Source organism: Halichoeres trimaculatus, unplaced genomic scaffold (genome assembly GCF_033239565.1).
Source record: "Halichoeres trimaculatus isolate MK-OKI-2021-1 unplaced genomic scaffold, fHalTri1.1 fHalTri1_scaffold_5, whole genome shotgun sequence".
Classification (NCBI taxonomy): Eukaryota; Metazoa; Chordata; class Actinopteri; order Labriformes; family Labridae; genus Halichoeres; species Halichoeres trimaculatus.
The window spans coordinates 5,707,169-5,727,373 of record NW_027437183.1 but is presented as its reverse complement, the minus strand read 5'-3'; the positions used below and the strand labels follow the sequence as shown (position 1 = coordinate 5,727,373).

The 20,205-nt window shown below is 39.3% G+C and overlaps 2 protein-coding genes across 3 annotated transcripts in view; one reads left to right on the top strand and one right to left on the bottom strand.

Moving 5' to 3' along the window:
• Positions 1-122: 122 nt before the first annotated feature.
• Positions 123-13,227, bottom strand: fbxo21 (F-box protein 21). 2 transcript variants are annotated; one of them, XM_074670107.1, is made up of 12 exons: positions 12,968-13,227; positions 10,723-10,858; positions 10,358-10,467; positions 10,069-10,190; positions 7,821-7,967; positions 7,459-7,595; positions 7,237-7,373; positions 5,462-5,641; positions 5,183-5,315; positions 4,891-5,081; positions 4,646-4,803; positions 123-1,071 (listed from the first exon to the last, which is right to left on the bottom strand). In XM_074670107.1, exons 1-12 carry the CDS (start codon positions 13,189-13,191, stop codon positions 830-832), a joined length of 1,917 nt encoding a protein of 638 aa, XP_074526208.1. In that variant the 5' UTR covers positions 13,192-13,227; the 3' UTR covers positions 123-829. The 2 variants fall into 2 exon arrangements, with proteins under 2 accessions (XP_074526208.1, XP_074526209.1); XM_074670108.1 differs by having other exon boundaries at positions 10,358-10,452.
• A 573-nt stretch (positions 13,228-13,800) lies between these two features.
• The window catches only part of nf2a (NF2, moesin-ezrin-radixin like (MERLIN) tumor suppressor a), a 52,721-nt gene continuing 46,316 nt past the window's right edge, over positions 13,801-20,205 (top strand). The window contains exons 1-3 of the mRNA XM_074670006.1: positions 13,801-14,454; positions 18,853-18,978; positions 19,113-19,235. Coding sequence (XP_074526107.1) covers positions 14,341-14,454; positions 18,853-18,978; positions 19,113-19,235 — 363 coding nt within the window. The 5' untranslated portion in view covers positions 13,801-14,340. The remainder of the gene's footprint in view (positions 14,455-18,852; positions 18,979-19,112; positions 19,236-20,205) is intronic.

Below are 20,205 nucleotides of genomic sequence, written 5' to 3'. Positions count from 1 at the left end.
AAATCCACACAGCCTGTGACGAAATAACCTGCTCTCTTCTGCCTCATGCTGTAATTTCATGGTCAGTATGTTGCACACAAGAGTAAATGAATCATTGTACACAGGAGTCAGAGAGAGAAGCTAAAAAAAACTTGAAACGCTTTATTTTTTTTTTGTAATTTCCTCAAAGCTTAGAGCCGTTTCTGTTTCAAGTCAGCAATGTTCCTCTTCTGTTGTGTTTCAGCAACACTGGTGCGCCTCGACATCCTACATGTTTCATTTGTAAATATACAGAAAAAAACAGATTATCTATAAATGTGAAAGCTGAACTTTCATAAGTGCATGAATCTTTGATTAAAAGATGGAGAATTACATCAGATTTACAAAGTTTTTCCTCCTAGTCTCTTATGTGGCACTGGAACTGTAGTTGAGAGGGGTCTGGACTAAATGCTGGAGGTTGTTAGACTGGTGCTGTGTGCAGGGTTTTGTGGGTAAAGGATCATTCCTAGGTAAAGGGAAATTTACAGCACCTGGGCGCCGATCCTCAACCTACACATCCACTTAACTGTGCAGCTCAAGTTTACATTAGTTTTTCCTCCAAACACTACATTGTTTAAGCTTTGTTTTCACACTGAGCAAACTTTTGGTTTTAAGCTTTGTGTGGTAAATTTTCTGCAAGAAATAAAAACATTTTCAAACAATATCCTGTGTCATTTGTACAAAAAAGAACCCAGCTCCTTCATCCACACCTCCTCTTGAGTGTTTGCACTGCACAGTTAAGTGGATTGTGAATTGAAAATGGGTGACCAGTGGGTGATTTGTTAGTCAAGTGTCGGACACAGCTGTTTTGCTACATGGGCATGGCTTCGTGGTTGTTTTGGTCTGAGGTTGCCGCCTGCTCCTGGTTCACAGAGCCAGGTGTGAGTCTGTGGTAAAGCTCCTGCACCGTGCCCAGAGTCTCATCCATGTCCTCGGGGTATCGCGTCTGCAGCTCTTCGTTGGCAGCGTAGTGGGTGTCTGCGAATTCAGAGAAGTAGCGTCCCACCTCCGGGTGGCCGATCTCCAGCGGGGCTGAGTGAGGCTCCAGGTTCTCTGAGGTACAAAGATGGAAACAGTCTGAGAGGTGGCTTTTTAAAGATTGTCTTTGTTGAATTAATAATTTAAACTGTGAAACAAGCATCAACAGACAGGAACGCAGAGTGAGCAAGTTAAATGTATGAGTCAGCCTGTGAGGAAGACCTTTAAGTGGGAAAATTTCAGAAACAGGGTGACGCAGCGCTAAAAAACCCACCTGTTTTTACTCTGCAGACTTCTCCTCATTTATGGAGATAACCCTCAGTCTGACTGACTCATATAAACAGTCAATACTCCGGGGTCAGCATTTTCAGTATGTAAGAACTGTATAACACTACAACTAACGCATTATTCAATCTGTGAAGTTTCAACTCAGCTCTGACTGGAGAAAATAGATATTACGCATATTTTTTCAGTAATCTGGAAAAGCAATCACAAATCAGAGTATGATCTGTCCCACCAGCAGCCAACACTTGACTAAACAAAGTTTTTTTTTTTTTTTTTGCGCTTAACTCATCAGCTGATCATTTTCCACATCATTTGAATTTAATAAGCTAAATTCAGTTTTTATGTACTGAATTAAAGAAATCATCATTTTAAACAATAATTACAAAGTACTCTGTGGTCAAAGTAACCCATGACTGATGATTCTTCACACTTATGACCCAAATAGCTTTAAATATGTGTCTGATCAGGAGTCTAAGACATTTTTCTCCAGTTTTTGAAAGTCTGATTTACTTTGGAGGGATGGAACACAACCAGGTATTTACAGTGGTGATCAAAATTATCAGAACACATAGCATATTTGAGAGGTTTCAGTTGTTTTGTTTAATTGGGTGTTAAAATGCCCATAAAATGAATGAAAGGATAAGTTCGGTTTAAACGGCTTTTACATTGTTTATAAAATGAAGTAGAACAAAATACTCACCCAGAAGGCTTTCCTGATCCAAGCAGTGCTTCGGGAGATATTTAGATCCAAAATTGTGCAGCAGATGTTCGTATAATGGGATCCATCGGGGCATAGACAGCGCCGCTCCTAAAACTGCATTAATTGTCCAAAAACTCATGTTTTTCACCTGCGTTTGCCCCTCAAAGAAAGGAGGAGGTGGAGTCAGCTCTCCAGAGAGTACTGCGCATGCACGGAGGGGCAAACGTAAACAAAGTCTTCGTCAGTTCAGAGGTCAGTACAGCCACACAGCGCTGTCTGGAGTGACACAGACTGCAGCAGAGGACTAACCCGGAGCGGACCATGATGGAATATTGGTGAAAAACATGTGTTTTTGGACGATTAATGCAGTTTTAGGAGTGGCGCTGTCCATGCCCCGATGGCTCCCATTATACGGACGTCCGCTGCACGATTTTGGATCTACATATCTCCCAAAGCACTGCTTGGATCAGGAAAACCTTCTAGGTGAGTATTTTGTTCTACTTCATTCTATAAACAATGTAAAAGCTGTATTAACTGAACTTACCCTTTAAATATCCACAGAGTCATCATGCTGCTCTATAACCATAGAATAGAGGAGAAGATTTAGGTCATTCTCCTTACACATAAATAGTAAGGCTGTTCTAGGTCTGCTGCCACATTATTAATGTGTTTTTATTGTGCAGAAAAGTGCCAGACAGTACTCTCTGCATTCTCAGGACCTCATTATCTCTCTGTCCCAAACGCTTGGGCAGAAATTGGGAAAAGAGCCTTCGGGTTCTCTGCACCCTCAGCTTAGAACCAGTTGAAGAATGACTTAAAGCTCAAGGAGCTGGTGTCTTTGAATGTTTTTGAATACAAAATGAAGGACATATAGGCTGGCTCTAAAAGATGCCACTGTGTCAACTTGGTTGTTTGAACAGTTGTTTCTTAGAACATGGTTTTAATCCATAATCTTGTGTTTTATTGACTGTGCTTTGTCTTTTCTGTGCTATCTGTCTGCAACTTCGTGTTTTTGCTGCTGCCTGTCTTGGCCAGGTCTCCCTTGAAAAAGAGTTTTTGATCTCAATGGGACCAACCTGGTTAAATAAAAATTACAACAAAATTGTTCATTTAAAGGAAATAGTTTAAATAGTTTTAACATCATGAATACAAAAGAACACAAGAAGTGATTCTTTTTTATTATGCTTTGTGTATCTCAATATACGGAACAACTGCTTCTGCTTGTCTCTATGACTGTTCTATTTTTAGAGATGATTATGCAAACAAAACCCATTTATATCGATACTGAAAGCTGTGAACTTGTAGGGTTGTGAAAAGACATTATTGTGAACTTTGTACCTCTGTCCATTGATTTATTTTTTACTCTACCGTTTCTGTTTTTTTTGTCTTCATTTCAATTCTTGTCCATGAGAAATAATCAAACTTAAGTTTGAGTTGTGTGAGAGGCTGTTAACCTGTTCAGGGAGCACCCTATCTCCTGCCCAGTAACTGCTGGGACAGGCTCCAGGCCCTCACGATGCGTGGGATTATAAAACTTTTACACATTCACAGTGTCTGATAGTTGTAGCACAATAAAACCTTTGATCATATTTAGGCCTGGGTGATAAAACAATAAAGATATACATCCCAAGATAACTATTCCTCAATAGAAATATGAGACCTGGTCGATAGAATTTCGATAGAATTCATTCATTTATATTTAGACAGATGTATGATCAGCCAATCAAATCTGGGAGGAGGGGATGGAGATATAATTGTTGAGCACTTGCAGGGTGATCTATCAAACCCAAAACTGTAAGTGGTCACTGTTTTTGCATCTATATTTAACATGTTTGGAAGGCAGGCACAAACTGGCACAGCTTCACACACAAATGGATACTGTCACTATGGCATGGAGGTGCAATGAATGAAGGAGGGAAAGAAACCTTTGTGTATGTACCAACACAGTTGGACTGTCAGAAATAAAAGTAGTGGAGAGACATCGTCTGTCCAACAACGCCATTTCTGAACTCTGATTTTTTTTAACTGGGGCTCTGTGTTTTCGCCGGCTGCACTGGTCTCCACTCATGCATAATGAAAGTTCATCTGCTGCGATCTATGGAGAGCACAGGAGATGAACCTCCCTCTTTGTCCGCCGGCAGCTGAATAACCTCCTAACTGTTGCTGGGGCATTTACGATCAATGTCAGCACCAACTAGCTGCTTCATTTTCATTTTTCCTTCACGGCCACTCTGCTCTCCCAAACTCTCTTTGGTGACAGCAGGTAGCACGCTCTAAACCCTCATTTAAAGAGGGCGGTTTGCTCCTGTTATCAACAGGCATGCGGTCTTAGTATGTGGGCAATACGCTCACTGATAACAAAAATAAAGGAGATGTTCCTATTTTATTTATCTAAAGAGGTTGTGTAATGTTCATCAGCACATCTGTCATGTTCAACCTCTGACAAAAAATAAACCAAAGTCAAAAATAACCATCTGACATTTTCTCAATTCACTTCTGAGTAACAGCATTTAAGCTTAACAGTTATTTGATTTATATCGTGATAAATATCGATATCGTCTGATGTGAAAAAATTTATCGTAATAAGATTTTTTCCCATGTTGTCCAGCCCTAATCATAATGTTATGATATAATATATCTTGATGTCTGTGTGTTTGGACTAACCCTGTGCTGCGTAGCGACAGGTGCCATCCTGGACGAGCACGTTGTAGAAAGGCTGGTTGGCCCCGTTGGGCAGCTGGTGGACCCTCATGGTGGTGATCCACTCCTGGCTCATGGTGCATTTCGGGTCCCAGCCGTAGATCACGCAGTTGTACCCTGACCTGATGGAGGAGATGGAGCAGAAAGACAAACATGAAGACAGTAAAAGGAACAATGAAACCACTGTGCTGGACGTTAGCCTGACTCACCGTTTGTGTTTCATGATGAGACCAACTGAATACTGGACCTCCAGGTGTTCTGGAGCGCTCCGCTTCTTCACCTCAGGTGTGACAGGATGCTTCTTGTGCTGGATGTGCTCCAGTGTGTGCTGCACCAGGTAACCCACGGCCCCGTGCTGAGAGGGGTCCAACGCCTGGATGTGCTGCAGGATGTCTAGCACCTGGAGTCCAAACACCAGCAGACAACATGCTGAGGTGAATAACAGTTCATTCTTCATTAAATTAATCTCATTACAGTAAAGAAAAAGCTTCTGTGTGTGACCTTTTCTGGCCAGATGCCCAGGTGGAAGTAGAGGCGAGCCTGCAGCAGCAGGTACTGCACATTATCAGGGTTGATAGTGAGGTAGAGGTCCAGAGAGTCTCGCAGCAGCTGGTAGGATTTCTCATTACCATCGCTGGAGATAATTAAAACAGAACAAAACATTCATGCGCTCATTTAATTACAGCAAACACATAATGTATTCAAATGATCTATTTGTTCATTACTGAGTCAACAAACAACATCCCCACGCCTGGACTACACGTTGTTTTCTGCTCTCACCCTCTCTTGCCGATGTTCAGCAGGTTTCCCACCATCCTCTGCAGCACCTCGGTGGTGCTGATGGCACTGTAGTAATCTGCTGTCACCTGGTGGCCAATCAGGTACTCGCACTCCTTGACACTCAGCTGTTTGCCTTTACCGAAGGCATCGATGTAGACAAAGTCATAGATGTCTTCACTCCTGCAGGAATGAAAAAACAAACGACTCATCTGTATTAAAAAAGTATCCTCCACAGGGGATGGTTACCACCTCTGAAGCCCGGGGAATACAAGCATGCAAGCAGAGGGCATGTAACTTAAGCACAATGAATGTATTCTGTGGAGCCAGATCGGTCAAAGTTCACAAATGCAAAAACTGTGTGTGTGTCAATGCATCCACAAATGCATGAACTGATCCACAAATGTGTAAAATATTTACAAATGTGTGCACAAATCTACAGATGCACAAGGAAGGATTCAAAAATATAAAAAAATAATGGTATGTCATTTTTAAACCTTGCTGCATTTGTGTGCGGATTTTTGAGACTCCCCTGATGTGCTTGGATCCACAAATGCGTTTTGTTCATCAGGGAAAGTCTGTAGCCAATCAGCTGTCTCCCTCCTTTTCAGCCAATCACATGCTTCATGTGAATGTAGTATGTGGTAGGTACTGAATACTTCCTTCTGCTTTTGCATGTAGTATGTAGTATGTAGTATGACTTTTCTGTTGGGTCTGTTTTGTAGTATACTACTCTGGTTTCCAGTCTCAGAAGGCGGAGCTACAGATGATGTCGTTTTTTTTGCCTTATATAAATATACAAAACAAGCTATGGGCAGATCTCGGCATTTGGTTATTTTGTTAATCATATCACACAGAATCATCATTCTTGATTTCTTATCTTACAGCAAAAGTTATATCGTTTACTGAAAATAAATCTGTATTTTTATTTCTACAGCTGATGGAAAACCCACTTCTATATAATCCATATATGGTTAAAAAAGGGGTAAATTGTGTTTTATATGGGCTTTAATGAATTTTTAAAGTAAACACCTCTTTTACAACTAGAAGTGACAAGATTTACCGGTGTTTCTTTCTTATCACTTCACTTCTATCTCAGGGACCGTCTAACGTTAGTGTTGTTGTATTGTGGTAGATGGTGGTAATTCACCAAAACCTGCCACCTGCATTGACGCATCAGCGTCATGCATTGTGGTAAACAGTATGCCAGGTAGACTGGTCTGTTGCATACTGAGAAATTTTCCTTTTTTTTGGCATACTGCAGATTTTGCATACTACCCACTACAGACTGAATTTCAGCCAAAATAATAGGCGGTTTGGAAAACAGCCACTGTTGCAGCATCTGCGCATGCAGAAATACTAATGGCCGCGTGCATTTTGCAGTGAAATCACATCTGACATCTGATTGGCTACTGATTTTCCCTGACGACAAAAATGCTTTTGGTGACGATTTTTTTTTTTTTTAACTTGTAAATTCTTTCCTTGTGGATTTGCGCACTCATCTGTAAATTGTTTACACACATGTGGATGCATTTACACTCACACAAATTTTGCATTTGTGAATAATGACACTAATCTGGCTCAATAATATTCTCTATTATGATTTTTACCAAAGAAACCTTATTATTTGTCATAAAAAAAGCATCAGTATGAGGGTGAGATTACATTAAAATCAATAACAAACTCCTCTCTATGCTTTTGACTGATCATCCAAGCTCTCCTTTTTCTCTCTTTAACTCAAGAAGCTAACAGCTAAAATCTTTCATTTTCAACGTTACCCTCTTGGTTTTTGGCACCATCGCAATAAGAAGTGATTGGGGAAGTTGACAGGTTCCAGCTTAACCCCCAGCTTCTGAGCTAACGTCATGTAGAGAACAGAGAGGCTGATGGGAATGCCTGTACGGCGTAGTAGCACCTGAATAGAAAACAGGGAGTAAAATATTAGCTCAAAAACAGAAATGTTTGTGATTTAAGGACACAGAGCGTTTCGGATGATCTACCTGGTGGATGTAAGAGTTGAGCGGGTTGTAATAGTCAAACTCGTTGCCCTTGTACTGAAGCTGCTCGTATAAGACTGAGTTTAGTGCGGACACCACCTGCCTCTGGAGCTCAAAGTCCTCCACCACTAAACAGTCGCCTGCAACAAACACAAGACATAAAGCTGCAGAAGAGCACACAGGTATTGGTTTATTTTAACACACTGTGCTAGGAACAAAACCCTGTGCCTCTGGGCTTTTGGAGCCTCCTGCTGATGCATTCTGGAGAGAGAAACTTTGGAAAAGAACATGCGATAAAAATAACTTCTGTCACGAAAGGACAGAAACGACTGTACTCAGGAGCTTTTCTGGTTTTGACAGCAAACCTTGAGCAATGCGGAGGCTGGGGTGAGAGGGGTTCTTGATTCTCAGCATCTTCTTTACTTTCTCTGTGATCTCATCCAGCTGGGCCGATGTGCTGCTCAGGGTTACATCAGCCAGTGGGTTACAATACTGATCCACCAGAACGGCACCTAGAGGAGCAGATGAGACCAAGAGAGGGAATTTATAATGTGAAGCTGCTTTTATGAACCTTGAAAGAAAAACCACAGAAATAAACATCATTCAACAAGCAAAGTTATGCTACTCCATGCATTTTAGAATTGCTTTTAAGGTTTTATTTCTGTCTTTTAAATCATCACATATACGACTTGCACCTAAATTTATTTCTGATTTCCCCTGCCAACGCTTTGCCTACAGTCCCAAAATCAAAGCCGAGGACCACAGGTGACCTTTGACCTTTTCTGTCTGAGCTTCCATGCTATGGGACAGCGATCAGAATCATTATCCTTCTTTAAATATCCTCACACATTTCTAATGTGCTTTCACAGGAGATTATTTCATGATAGATGTTCCTCAAAATGATGCTTTTATTCTTTCTCAGGTAGAAACGCTTATGATGCTATGACTGCCTCGCCACCTTCTAGCCCAGAGTTGCAGCATACTGTCTTAAAATGTGACTTTTAACCAGTCCTGTTTGTTTTGAAACAAAATTTCTTTGTTGAAGACAACTCTTTACTGTATACAACCCAACAAGGCAAGGTATTCATTAGTACAGTTATGTTGCGCTGTTGTTTGAAACGTGACAACAAACAAACGCTGTAAGCTTGTACTGTATGTCAGTAGCCAGCTATATTGAGCGCTAATAGCAGCCCAGTGCTGTGAGACGTGCCTGTAATGTGTAACGTTAGTGAATCCCGGTTATGTCCTGCCAGTCATCTACCAAGCAGAGCTAACGTATCCTCACTCTTCATTTTATTGACAGACTCTCAAGTTTGAACAGACCACTGCAGAATAACTGCTGACTGTGGGTTGTAATAAGCATTATCACAAACAACTTAGCCCCTGTGTTAGCCTTTAGCTCGTGCTCTATCACTCTCCTGTTTATCTTTCTTCTGCTCCTCTGTCCTTTTTCTGTCTGACAGTTAGGCTCCTGTGTTCACCATCACTACAAAATTAATCACTGAAATCATTTTCAAGCAGAGAAAAACACAGATCTCTCTTCTAATGACTGAACTTCGTCAGCTGCCGTGGTGTTGTCATAGAGACTTGGATGTTAGGGCTGGGACGATATGCTATTCTCTGAATTTGATTCTATTGCAATATTTGGGATGCTGATTCAAATTCAATAGGGATTTTTGGATATTGACGAATTTTGCGTTTTGTTTTTTTTGTTGTTTTTTTTGGAACACCAGACGATGTGAAAAAGTTAAGTGTTGATGAAAATGTCTACAGACTATATCGGGAGCCATATTTTCCCATAAAATGCACATCACTTGAGTCAGAGAGAAACATTTCCCCCTCTGCTGGAGAAAAGTGGTAACTTTTTTCCAATCCAGTTTACAAACAAAAACTGAAATGAAAAATTTGAATAAAAACCCTATATTTTGACAAAGAATCCTGATTTTGATATTGTCAAATAAAAAATCCTGATATATCAATTTTCAATTTTTTTTTCCACCCCTGAATGGATGTGCTGCGGATCAATCCAGTCACAAAGTAGTATTAAGGAATAACCTATATTGGTGCTGATAATCTCATTTTAAAGTGTGGGCATATCGGGCATATATCTGGAAGGGAGACTTTTTTAAGATCACTTTCAAACTACTCACAGCTCCTTTAAGTTCAATTTGGTCTAGCGCTTTTTAGCCCTGTTGCTATACAAAATAAATTTATCCTCATTATTAATCTTTTACAATAAATGATGTACCACTTCACACTTAGCAATAAAAAGACTAACAAATTTCAGAACTTTTTCAGAGAGTTGATATTTTATCCTCATTGATTTATCAGTTTTCACAATGCGAGAGTTTGTTTTGTATGAGATGTGCTCATCACTGTTTTGCAGTGCCTGAAGTAAAATCTGAACATCACTTCCTTCAAAATGACAAATGTTTAAATGAATCAAATCTGAATATGATTCTGGATAAAAAAAAATGCAGCGAATCCAAACTCAGAAAAATGATGTTTGCTTAAAAAATGACTGTTTTTTTTTAAATTATTTATTAACTGCAGCTCTGGCACGACACACTGTAAATTGATTGTTTTTATTTGCAGCTTGCACTCATGTCTCACCTGCTAGAGCAGACTGCTGCTCCGCCGGCTGCTCCAGAAAACTCTTTAAACTCTTCAGGATGTTCTGCTGTCTCAGGAAGTAAAGGATTTTCTTTGCATAGTACTTCAGGGTCAGGCTTTTCCTAACAGAGGATAAAAACAATTGAGGTTGGAGGTTTCGCAACACAACAAAAGGCCTTCATAATGACTGAAATCTCACAGATTAACTCCTAATCTGATCCACAATTACAAAGCCCTGTGTGAGAGGAAAGTGTTGAGGGTTTAACTGAGAGTGAAATGTTACTCTCACCTCTTGTCTGAGTTGAGGATGAAGAGGAGCTCATCTTCACAGAAGTGCTCCGGCATCCCCAGTGACTCAATCTCTGCAAAGCTGTCTCCCAGCACCTGGCCAACGCAAGGCTGAGTTACAGATCTCTGGGTTAGTGTAGAAAATTTAAAGCGCACATTTTGTTTTTTTGCTCAAACATGCACCCACACAGAACATAAAAACACACAGAAGGCCAGTACACACACAGAAAGGGTCAGATATCTTTCTTTACCAAATAACTGTTCCCCTCCACTTCTATTCTGAGTCATCTTTGTTTTCTGTCTTTTCAATTTTACATTTTTTAACAATGTATAAAAACATTCATTCATTACACATGGATTACTTACAACTTCTGTGAAGAATCTCTTTGAGATTGATTCCACCGTCCTTCGTATTTGTATTCCCACTCTGTGGCGTGTTTTGTATTCTCTGAGCCAGTCGCAGCACTCGTTCTGGCGGTAAAACCTCTGCAGTCTTGGCCATCTGTTGATAAGGCACTAAAAATGTTATTTAAGTAACATCTTACAGACGGACTGTAATAGCTACTAAAGCTACTACCACTGCAATATAATATGATTTGTTTTCCCTGTTTTTTTTTTTTTTTTGCTTTTTGTATTTCTTTCTCTATTATTATTTATTTTTGTGTCATTTGTTTAGTTTTGTTAGTTTTGTTCATTTGTTCTTTTCCCTGTTGATTTCCTTTATTTTTCTTTTTGTTTTATTTTCACATGTTCAAAATAAAGCATTCATTCATTCATTCATTGCAAATAATCTCATGCAGCACATTTCCTTTTTTTTTTACTCCAGGGATATAGTTTTTAAAATTATAATGATATGACATATGTTTAAGTCAGAAGGGAAGATTTTTTTTTTTTTTTTTTTTTTTTTTACAGCGGAAGAAAAAAATCTTTCCATTTAGTGATATCTGCAGCAATGCATTATAATACTGTTGTGCATTATTACACATTACACTTAATAAAAAGGAAATCCAGCTTCTGCTGTGAGATTGATGTAATTTTCACACTTCCTGTATTAATTTTTAACCACTCTTTGGCATGTTGTTCCAAAAAAAGAGGTGAAACCACTGGAAGCCGCCAAAGCCTGTAGTGTTAAGCCCAAAGAATTAACGGGACGTAGACCAACCCTGGTATCACCCAAAAATCTTAAGCCATGATTTGTTAATTGCCTTGTCAGATGAAAAACAAAACTATGTACACATTTTTTGCAACAGGTTGTGAGTTGTTTCTTGGTCTTTCAGTGAAGCCTGTTTCTTCTGTTTGTGTCTAATTTGTCACTTTGGGATCATCCCTCCTACCTGGGTACTTATAGAGTAATGGAGTTTATATATTTGTATTTATATAATTTTTTACATACTTTTTAAAATATATATACAGATTATCGGTTGGGCTGATTATCGGGCCGATATTTGGCATTTTGGGGCATATCGGCTCTTTTCTTAATCCGACGGCTGATATAAAACCCATTCAAAACTGTGTTGTTTGGGCTCTGATGCTTCCCTGCACAGAATTCCTCCCTGTCTACACTATGGAAGCCCTAGATGGTCATTTAGAATCAAGTCATGTAAAACCATACAGAAAATTAATTCATCTGCTTTAAAAGGCAGCACAAACTCAATTCTGTCCAGTTTTATTGCAGTAACATAGAATTTTTTGAAAACTTTATTTACTGGAGAAAACTTGAGCTATTTATTTTTTTAAGTTTTCAGTTAACTTTATAAAACATGCTGCTAAGTATGGGAGCTGTTTAATAAACACATGCTAGAGGGCATTTGATTTCAGTTAAGTGTTGGAGTTTGTATTGCTCAATATTTTCACTTTGACAGCAAATAAGTATCGGCTTCAAATATCAGTTATCAGCCTCCCTGACTACTAATAATCAGTATCAGCATCGGGCCTGAAAATCCATATGGGTCTATGTCTAATATTCATTGCATCTGTTCAGCACTGCATTGTTCGTAGCTAAAGCAGATGTAATTAGCAGAGATAAAGGGGTTATTAAATGCTTTTTATTAATAGTGTATGCACACAAACTGTATTTCAGCCTTTGCCCTACTGGGCCACCCAGGTTAAAAAAAAATAAAAATTAACCAGCCTCTGCATGTAGTGTCAACAACTTCAACACTGCAAAGTCCAGGTTCTCTCTGTCCACGAAGAAAACCACACAAGACTATCAGCCAAGCCTGTCTGCAGGAAGGCTCAGCTTTTGGCAAGAGCTGCACCCCCCCAGTAGATCCCAGGCTACATGCAACATTCAAGGTCACACAGATCCATTTTGCGTAAAATGAAGAACAGGGTGTAACTTTTAAGACATTTTCAGGCGTGTCTACATGCTTTAGCTATACGTGCAGAGCAGGGGGGCTTGCAACTGGCCTGACGTGATGATGAATTTGGTGCATCAGCAGAATGTCAGCGTTTGACAGCCGGTGAGTTTGCACAAACCAAACCCACTGTCAGTAAAGATAAAGCGATATGTGACTATGAAGAAGGATTTTTAAACACATAGTGACCAAGATGATGATTACAGAAAACAAACAGACGTCCTAACTTAAATGCAACAAGAAAATAACAGCACCTGAGTTTGTACTGGTGTCCCCAGACCTTTCCCCTTCCATGGCAAACGTCGTGTAGCCGCTTGCAGCAGCAGGAAACGTTACAAATGTCGACATGCTTGAGGACGGGGAAGCACAGGATGTGTTCGAGTAATTCGGTTGGCAGATCGGTCAGATTTTTAGTCTGGGGGTCGCAAATAATCCCATTTAGACTTGGTTGCCCCTCTCCGGCTACAGACGTCGCCATCTTTACTGTTTACCCCGATTACCTCATTGCACAAGCCACGCCCCTTTATGGCGCAGGGGGCAGAGCTAAAGGCGGGGCTTATGGTATGTATTGCAACATGATTGGCTGTCCAGTCGAGAGGCGAAGAGGAGCTGTGCTACATTCAGGAACCTCAAGTAACAATGTAACTTTCTGTTTATGATTAATATTACGGCAGAAAAAGACAGAAATCACTTCTAAATGACTTGAGTCAGTGACATCTTTTTAGTCACCGTTCAAAACTCAATTATACAGGCTATTTTTAAATGTAATTTTACATTTCAATGTATTTCAATTTAGATGTTGTAAATCTCGTATAATCGGATTTTTTTTCTGTTTTATTTATTTTTTTCTAAAATGACATTTAGAGAGCCGTTTTTTCAAATGTCGAGCATTTAAAACCCTCTCTAAAAGAATTTGAGATATCACAAAGCATACACGCGTTGTAAAAAATACTGCAGATAGATTAATAATTCCTTAAAACCACTGACGTTTCTTTTGGAAGCATAAAGTCGTCACTACAGTGTCATTACAACATTGTATATGGCACGTGAACGCCGCACAGCTCTCGATATGAGATAGCTGAAGCTAACAAATGGTTAGCAGCAGTTAGCCAGCGCTTCTTTCCCAGGATAATCAATGGACAGCACCCAGAGGGGTTTTTACTACTTAGGAAGATTTGTTTATCCTGGATACAATGTAATTCAACGATATTACCTTGGTGAAATGTAACGCTAAACGGCTAACACAAGATGAGGTTTTGTTTTCAAATATAAGTTAAGTTAATTGGAGTCTTAACGCAAGCTAAAGTTAGCAGGAAGTTTAGTTCAGTCTTTTTTTACTCAGCGCTTTTAACTTTTTCTGTGGCAGTGTGAAAAAATACCTTATGATCACTGAAGTGTTGGACACTTAATGTTTACTTTGGCTGAGCTTCTACAGAGTCATCCATTTACAGATAGCTCGTACAGGTGGACGGTCACATGTACAACTGGACCTGTAATAGTTTGATAACCTAAGCTATGCCCAAACGCTTTACTACGCCTGAGAGGGTAACTGCCATAATGCTTTGACAGTTTACGTAATTTGTGGAAACTTTTGCGGATTGAATAGTGAGTTTATAAGCTGTTCGCCATGGCAAGTGCCCTAGCAGCGAAAATGGGATTTAACTCACTGAAGAGAAGACAAGCCAGGACCTTTAACGTGAGGATCTGCACGATGGAGTCAGACATGGAGTTCAGCTGCGAGGTATGGATACATTTATTTATTTATTTATTTATTTATTTATTTATTTATTTATTTATTTATTCATTTATTAAGTCCCCTAGAAAGTAATTGGGGGATAAAACTCGTTGTTAGTAATGCCAAGGTACAGACAGCAGTGAAGGGGATGGGTTAAAAATAGAGGAAAAAAGAATGTGAAAAAAACAACAACATAAAATTACACACACATACTCACATACATACAAACCCCCCACACACATATAGACACTGGTAGTTCAATTAAGTGGTCAAAAAAAGGCAAAGGTTTTCAGTGTGTTAGATTTTTGGAACATACAGCACTACTACTACAACTGAAATTATAATGAATAAATTAATTATAATTAAGGCTGAACAATTAATCAAATTTAAACCGACATCGCAATGTAAGACGATGCAATTTTCAAATTGCAAAGGCTGCAATTTAAAAAAAAAAAAGCATTTAATATGCATTTACTGTAGTGTGTGTTTTGTTACTGATGAGAGATCAGCCATATTTTTATACAATTTCTATTTAAATGTATGTTCACACAGTATTTCTTTTTCATTTCATAAAAAAGTGTGCTTGACATGTAGAAATATTTCAGTGGTTGAGCCAGAAATTTGGTCTTATTCACAATTCTGCACTTTATTTCGTGTGAGATTCATATTTATTTTTTATTTCATTGTTCATACCAGGCCTGTTTTGCAGTGCTTTATTTTTCATCTTTTCTGATTGTATTTAAGGAAATTAATGATAATTTTATTACACGTCTACAAGGCTTGAAGTTAAATCAATCAGTCAATATTCAACTGTGATTGTAATAGTTAAATTGAGATGTGTTATTCTTATCAGTTAATGCTTCAAGTCATCTAATTTCATCATAACACGAAGGTTGACAGTATTATTTGTTGTGTTGGTCATACTACAGAATGGTGTATTGCTTGTGATCAGTAAAAAATGTAGAAGAGGAACCCCCCCCCCCCCCCCCCCCAAAAAAAAAAAAAAATAAAATAAAATAAAAAAAATTGGCATGCTAAATCGCAATCGCAGTATTGGTCCAGAAAATCGCAATTACATTATTTTCTGAAATCGTTCAGCCCTAATTATAATGCTTTGACATCCTTAGCAATAATATGCAACAGTGAAAAAAATGGGTCTTACAGTTAAAAAAAAACTCAACTGAACATGACTTTTTAATTTCAAGAGTTTCATAGAGTTGGTGCATGGATTGAAAACACATGCTCACATTTAATATTTTTTCTGACCTTAGGAAAACTCAAAAGGCCAGTCCCCTGAGAACTTAATGCTCGAGTAGGCACAGATACGAGGGTGCAGTGCCATTTACTACTGTAAATGTCAAGAGCAGCACCTTACAATCTGCAGCCAATGAAGGGAGGAACACTGCAGTTATGGACTCATATTTGTGTGACTGGATCAGAATACAAACTCCAGACCTCTCAAGCCCAGACAAAAAAACATACATCAAGTCTTGATGTAAGAAAGGAATGGACTGCAACAACAGGATTGATCGTATCTTATTGATGCTTCTGAGGTGGAAAAAAGCTTGTAACCTCTTTGATATGAAAGCCAATAGAAAAGGTTTGATCAAAAATAAAACCAAGAGTCTTCACTCTGTCTCTGCAATGAATATCATAATCAGCCAGTGACATTCAACGCGCTTATGCTGTTAGTCTGAATGCAACGCACATATATTTCTGTTCCCATAGCTATTAAGTTACCAGCTGCCACATCTTAAGACTAAGGTGAATACCACTAAATTCCACGCCTTACTCATCTGAAATTACAGCTTAGATATTTATAAAAGTTTATAGTGATGATTGTTGCAAATAAAACACTAGATGGCAGCAAGTAACTATAAAAAAAACACTGTGAAGTCCACTCTGCAGACTTTTTCTGTCACAATTTATCTCTTCCCTTAAGAGTGGAATCATGTTTTTCATCCGTGGCAAATCTCAAAATACTGCACTGATTTACACCCCCCACCCCCACCTTTCTTAAAAAAAAAAAAAAAAAGTTTCTAGCTTAGAATATGACTTGGCAGATGCTTCACCACATCTGAAAGGCACCACACTTACTCGCAGTCATCACATCTGTATTTAAATGGGAGGAACCCTCCTAAGTTTGCAGTGATAATTACACAGAGCAGCGTAATGTTAGTCGTAGGTTTCTCATTTCTGGATTTGGGTGGTAATTGTTATCAATTATTGGTTTGTAAATAGCACTTAAAGGCACTTGGTGGTAGGGCCTAAATGTTGGTTGTCAGTATCCCTGCGTGGAAAGGAACCCAGATTTTAAGACGCGCTAACCTTGGATGCACTTGGCAGAGGATTGTGCCTTGGGCTTCCTCAGAGGCTGGTGATGATAGGTGTCTAAATTGGATACATGAGCCTGATACGACACAGACAGATAAGAAGAACATGCATCATTCTCTGAGCTCTTATTGAATTGCTGATTTGTACACATTAAATGTAAATGGTGTGAATTTTATCATCTATTTTAAAAACTCATGGACTCAATTTTCACCCTTTAACACAATGATTTTTAGGCAACATAACTCTTCTCTCAGTATTAAAGGATAAGTTACAGCTTTTACATTGTTTATAGAATGAAGTAGAACAAAATACTCAACCAGAAGATTTTCCTGATCCAAGCAGTGCTTCGGGAGATATTTAGATCCAAAATCGTGCAGCTTACGTCCGTATAATGGGATCCATCGGGGCATAGACAGCGCCGCTCCTAAAACTGCATCAATCGTCCAAAAACTCATGTTTTTCACCAATATTCCATCATGGTCCACTCTGGGTTAGTCCTCTGCTGCAGTCTGTGTCACTCCAGACAGCACTGTGTGGCTGTGCTGAGCTCTGAACTGACAAAGACATTGTTTACATTTGCCCCTCAAAGAAAGGAGGAAGTGGAGTCAGCTCTCCAGAGAGTACTGCGCATGCGCGGAGAGGCAAACATAAACAAAGTCTTCGTCAGTTCAGAGGTCATTATAGCCACATAGCGCTGTCTGGAGTGACACAGACTGCAGCAGAGGACTAACCCGGAGCGGACCATGATGGAATATTGGTGAAAAACATGAGTTTTTGGACGATTAATGCAGTTTTAGGAGCGGCGCTGTCTATGCCCCGATGGATCCCATTATACGGACATCTGCTGCACGATTTTGGATCTAAATATCTCCCGGAGCACTGCTTGGATCAGGAAAACCTTCTTTGTGAGTATTTTGTTCTACTTCATTCTATAAAAAATGTAAAAGCTGTATAAACCAAACTTATCCTTTAATGTAGCTGTGTAATCTAGCAGTTTTTATATACAGACCTGATCAAAATCTTAAGACCAGTTGAAAAATAACTTGAATATGCATTTTGCACATTTGGATATTAATGAGGTTTTAAGTAGAGCTACAATATGCAAAAACAAGAAGGAGGAGTGCCACAAAAAACAACTTGTAACTTAAAAAACAAAACAAAAAAATGAAATAGGTTGTTTATCACCTGATCAAAAGTTTAAGACCACAGGCTATTTAAGCCAAAATCTGCTCGAAATGTTTATTTTCTGTCAGGCATTCGCACGGTCAGTCCCTCCTGATGGCTAAAGCTAAAAAGCTGTCTCTACTTGAACGTGGTTGGCTCATCGAGCTGCATAAGCAAGGCCTCTGACAGTGTGCTGTTGCTGCTGAGGTTGGACATAGTAAGACAGTCATTCTACATTTTTATGGAACAAAAAAGTCAAGTGGTGGACTCAAAAAATTACACCTGCGCTGAGCCAGAGGATCTGACACAAGGTGGTCCACGACCCAAATTAAGGCCCTTACTGGTGCCTACTGCAGCGCAATAACCATCAGACGGCATCTGCGAGAAAAAGGGTTGCAAAAACAAAAAAATAATTCAAAGACCTCGTCTTCTACAATGCCACAAAACTGCCCGTTTAGACTTTTCCAGGAGCATCAAACATGGGACATTGAAAGGTGGAAAAAAGTTTGATTCTCTGATGAGAAAAAAATGTAACCTTGTCGGTCTCGATGGCTTCAGGAGATCCCACCTGAGATGTTTTCTACCCGGCACAGTGGAGGGGGGTCCATCATGATCTGGGGCTTTTTCATTCAGTGAACACTGGAGCTTCAGGTGGTGCAGGGTGGTCAAACGGCGGCTGGTTACATGCAGATGTTGCAGTGGGCATCCTTCATGACTGAGGGCCCTGGTCTGTGTGGGAACAGCTGGGGTTTTTTTATGATTCAAATCCAATAGAGAACATTTGGGGATTGATGGCAGACAGTTGATGCCCTTCATGAAGCCATCTTCACCACTTCGAGCAATTTTTCAGCTGGTCTTAAGATTATGATCAGGTCTGTACTTTAAATTAACATTTGTTTGTTTCAGATCAAGTGGAAAGGTAAAGACCTTTTCGACTTAGTGTGCCGCACTCTTGGACTGAGGGAGACCTGGTTCTTCGGACTCCGCTACAACATCAAAGACACGGTTGCTTGGCTGAAAATGGAAAAACGGGTAAATGCTTCTCATTTCTCACCAGGCCTGTAAAAACCATGAGACGAAGCATGTAAACTCAATTGATTAGATGGTTGTAAGCATAAAAAGTGCTGAGCAAATATTGATTTCTTTTGTTTGTGTGTTGATTGCAGGTTCTGGATCAGGAAGTACCGAAAGAGGAACCAATCACACTTCATTTCCTGGCCAAGTTTTACCCTGAAAATGCAGAAGAGGAGCTTGTACAAGATATCACACAGCATCTTTTCTTCCTACAGGTAAAATATATTGTTATAAGATTACAGTAAGAGTTTTGTTTCCTCCGAGGTAGATTGGATTGAATCAGTGTTTGCACTGATTGTTCTTTTGGCTTTGAATATAGCCTGGAGGTAATTACCTTAGAGACTCCCCTTCTGTTTCATTTGTGCTCATGATGCCATATTTGCTTTTTAAGAAGTGCACTCACACTGAAGACACATTCTCTCTTTTTCTGCTGCATGTTGGGGGTTGATTGATAAACCTGAAATTCAACATTCCTCTAAGAAGAAGCTGGTTTACTGTCTCGCTTTTCTTTCTTAAAATCTGTTTCCTTGATGGCCATCTCCACAGACGGGCGCTTCATTCAAGCCTTCAAAAGAACAATATCATTAGAACATCACAACTGCAATAGACGTATATTATATGACCTGACATGTCATGTTGCCACCAGCCCCTTATCCATAAATGAACAATAAACATGCGTGCAAGAGGTATTCTTTTTTACAAATGGGTGATAGAAACGGAATCTTTACCCTGGAAAAACACCACCAATTTCAGCCAAAGGTGGATTTTGTGTTTTGTTTTCTAAGACAGAGAACATCACATATATTGTTTTTGTTAAATTGAGGAAGTAACCATCACAACACTGGGGGTTCAAATTCAACAACCTTTCATGTAGTCGGAGATTACATCTAAGTAAATCTGTGTTTATTAGTAAAATTAATGAGGTAGTATGTAGCTATCATAGACTGCAAAAAAAAAAAAAAAAATTGAAGTCATCTTGCTCAGCTGGAAGTGAGGTCGCCACAAAAACTGCTCCTCCTGGTAGCTGGCAGCAGTATAGGTCAAAAATCCATCCCCCCAGTCTTTCCAGATAGGCTTTGGTCAAACTTTATAAAAATTAACACACCCCGTAGAAATGTTTCTCTCATCTGATTGTTTCAGTGATTTGAAGATATCATTTTGCTGCATTGTATTCAAGTTCTTTTT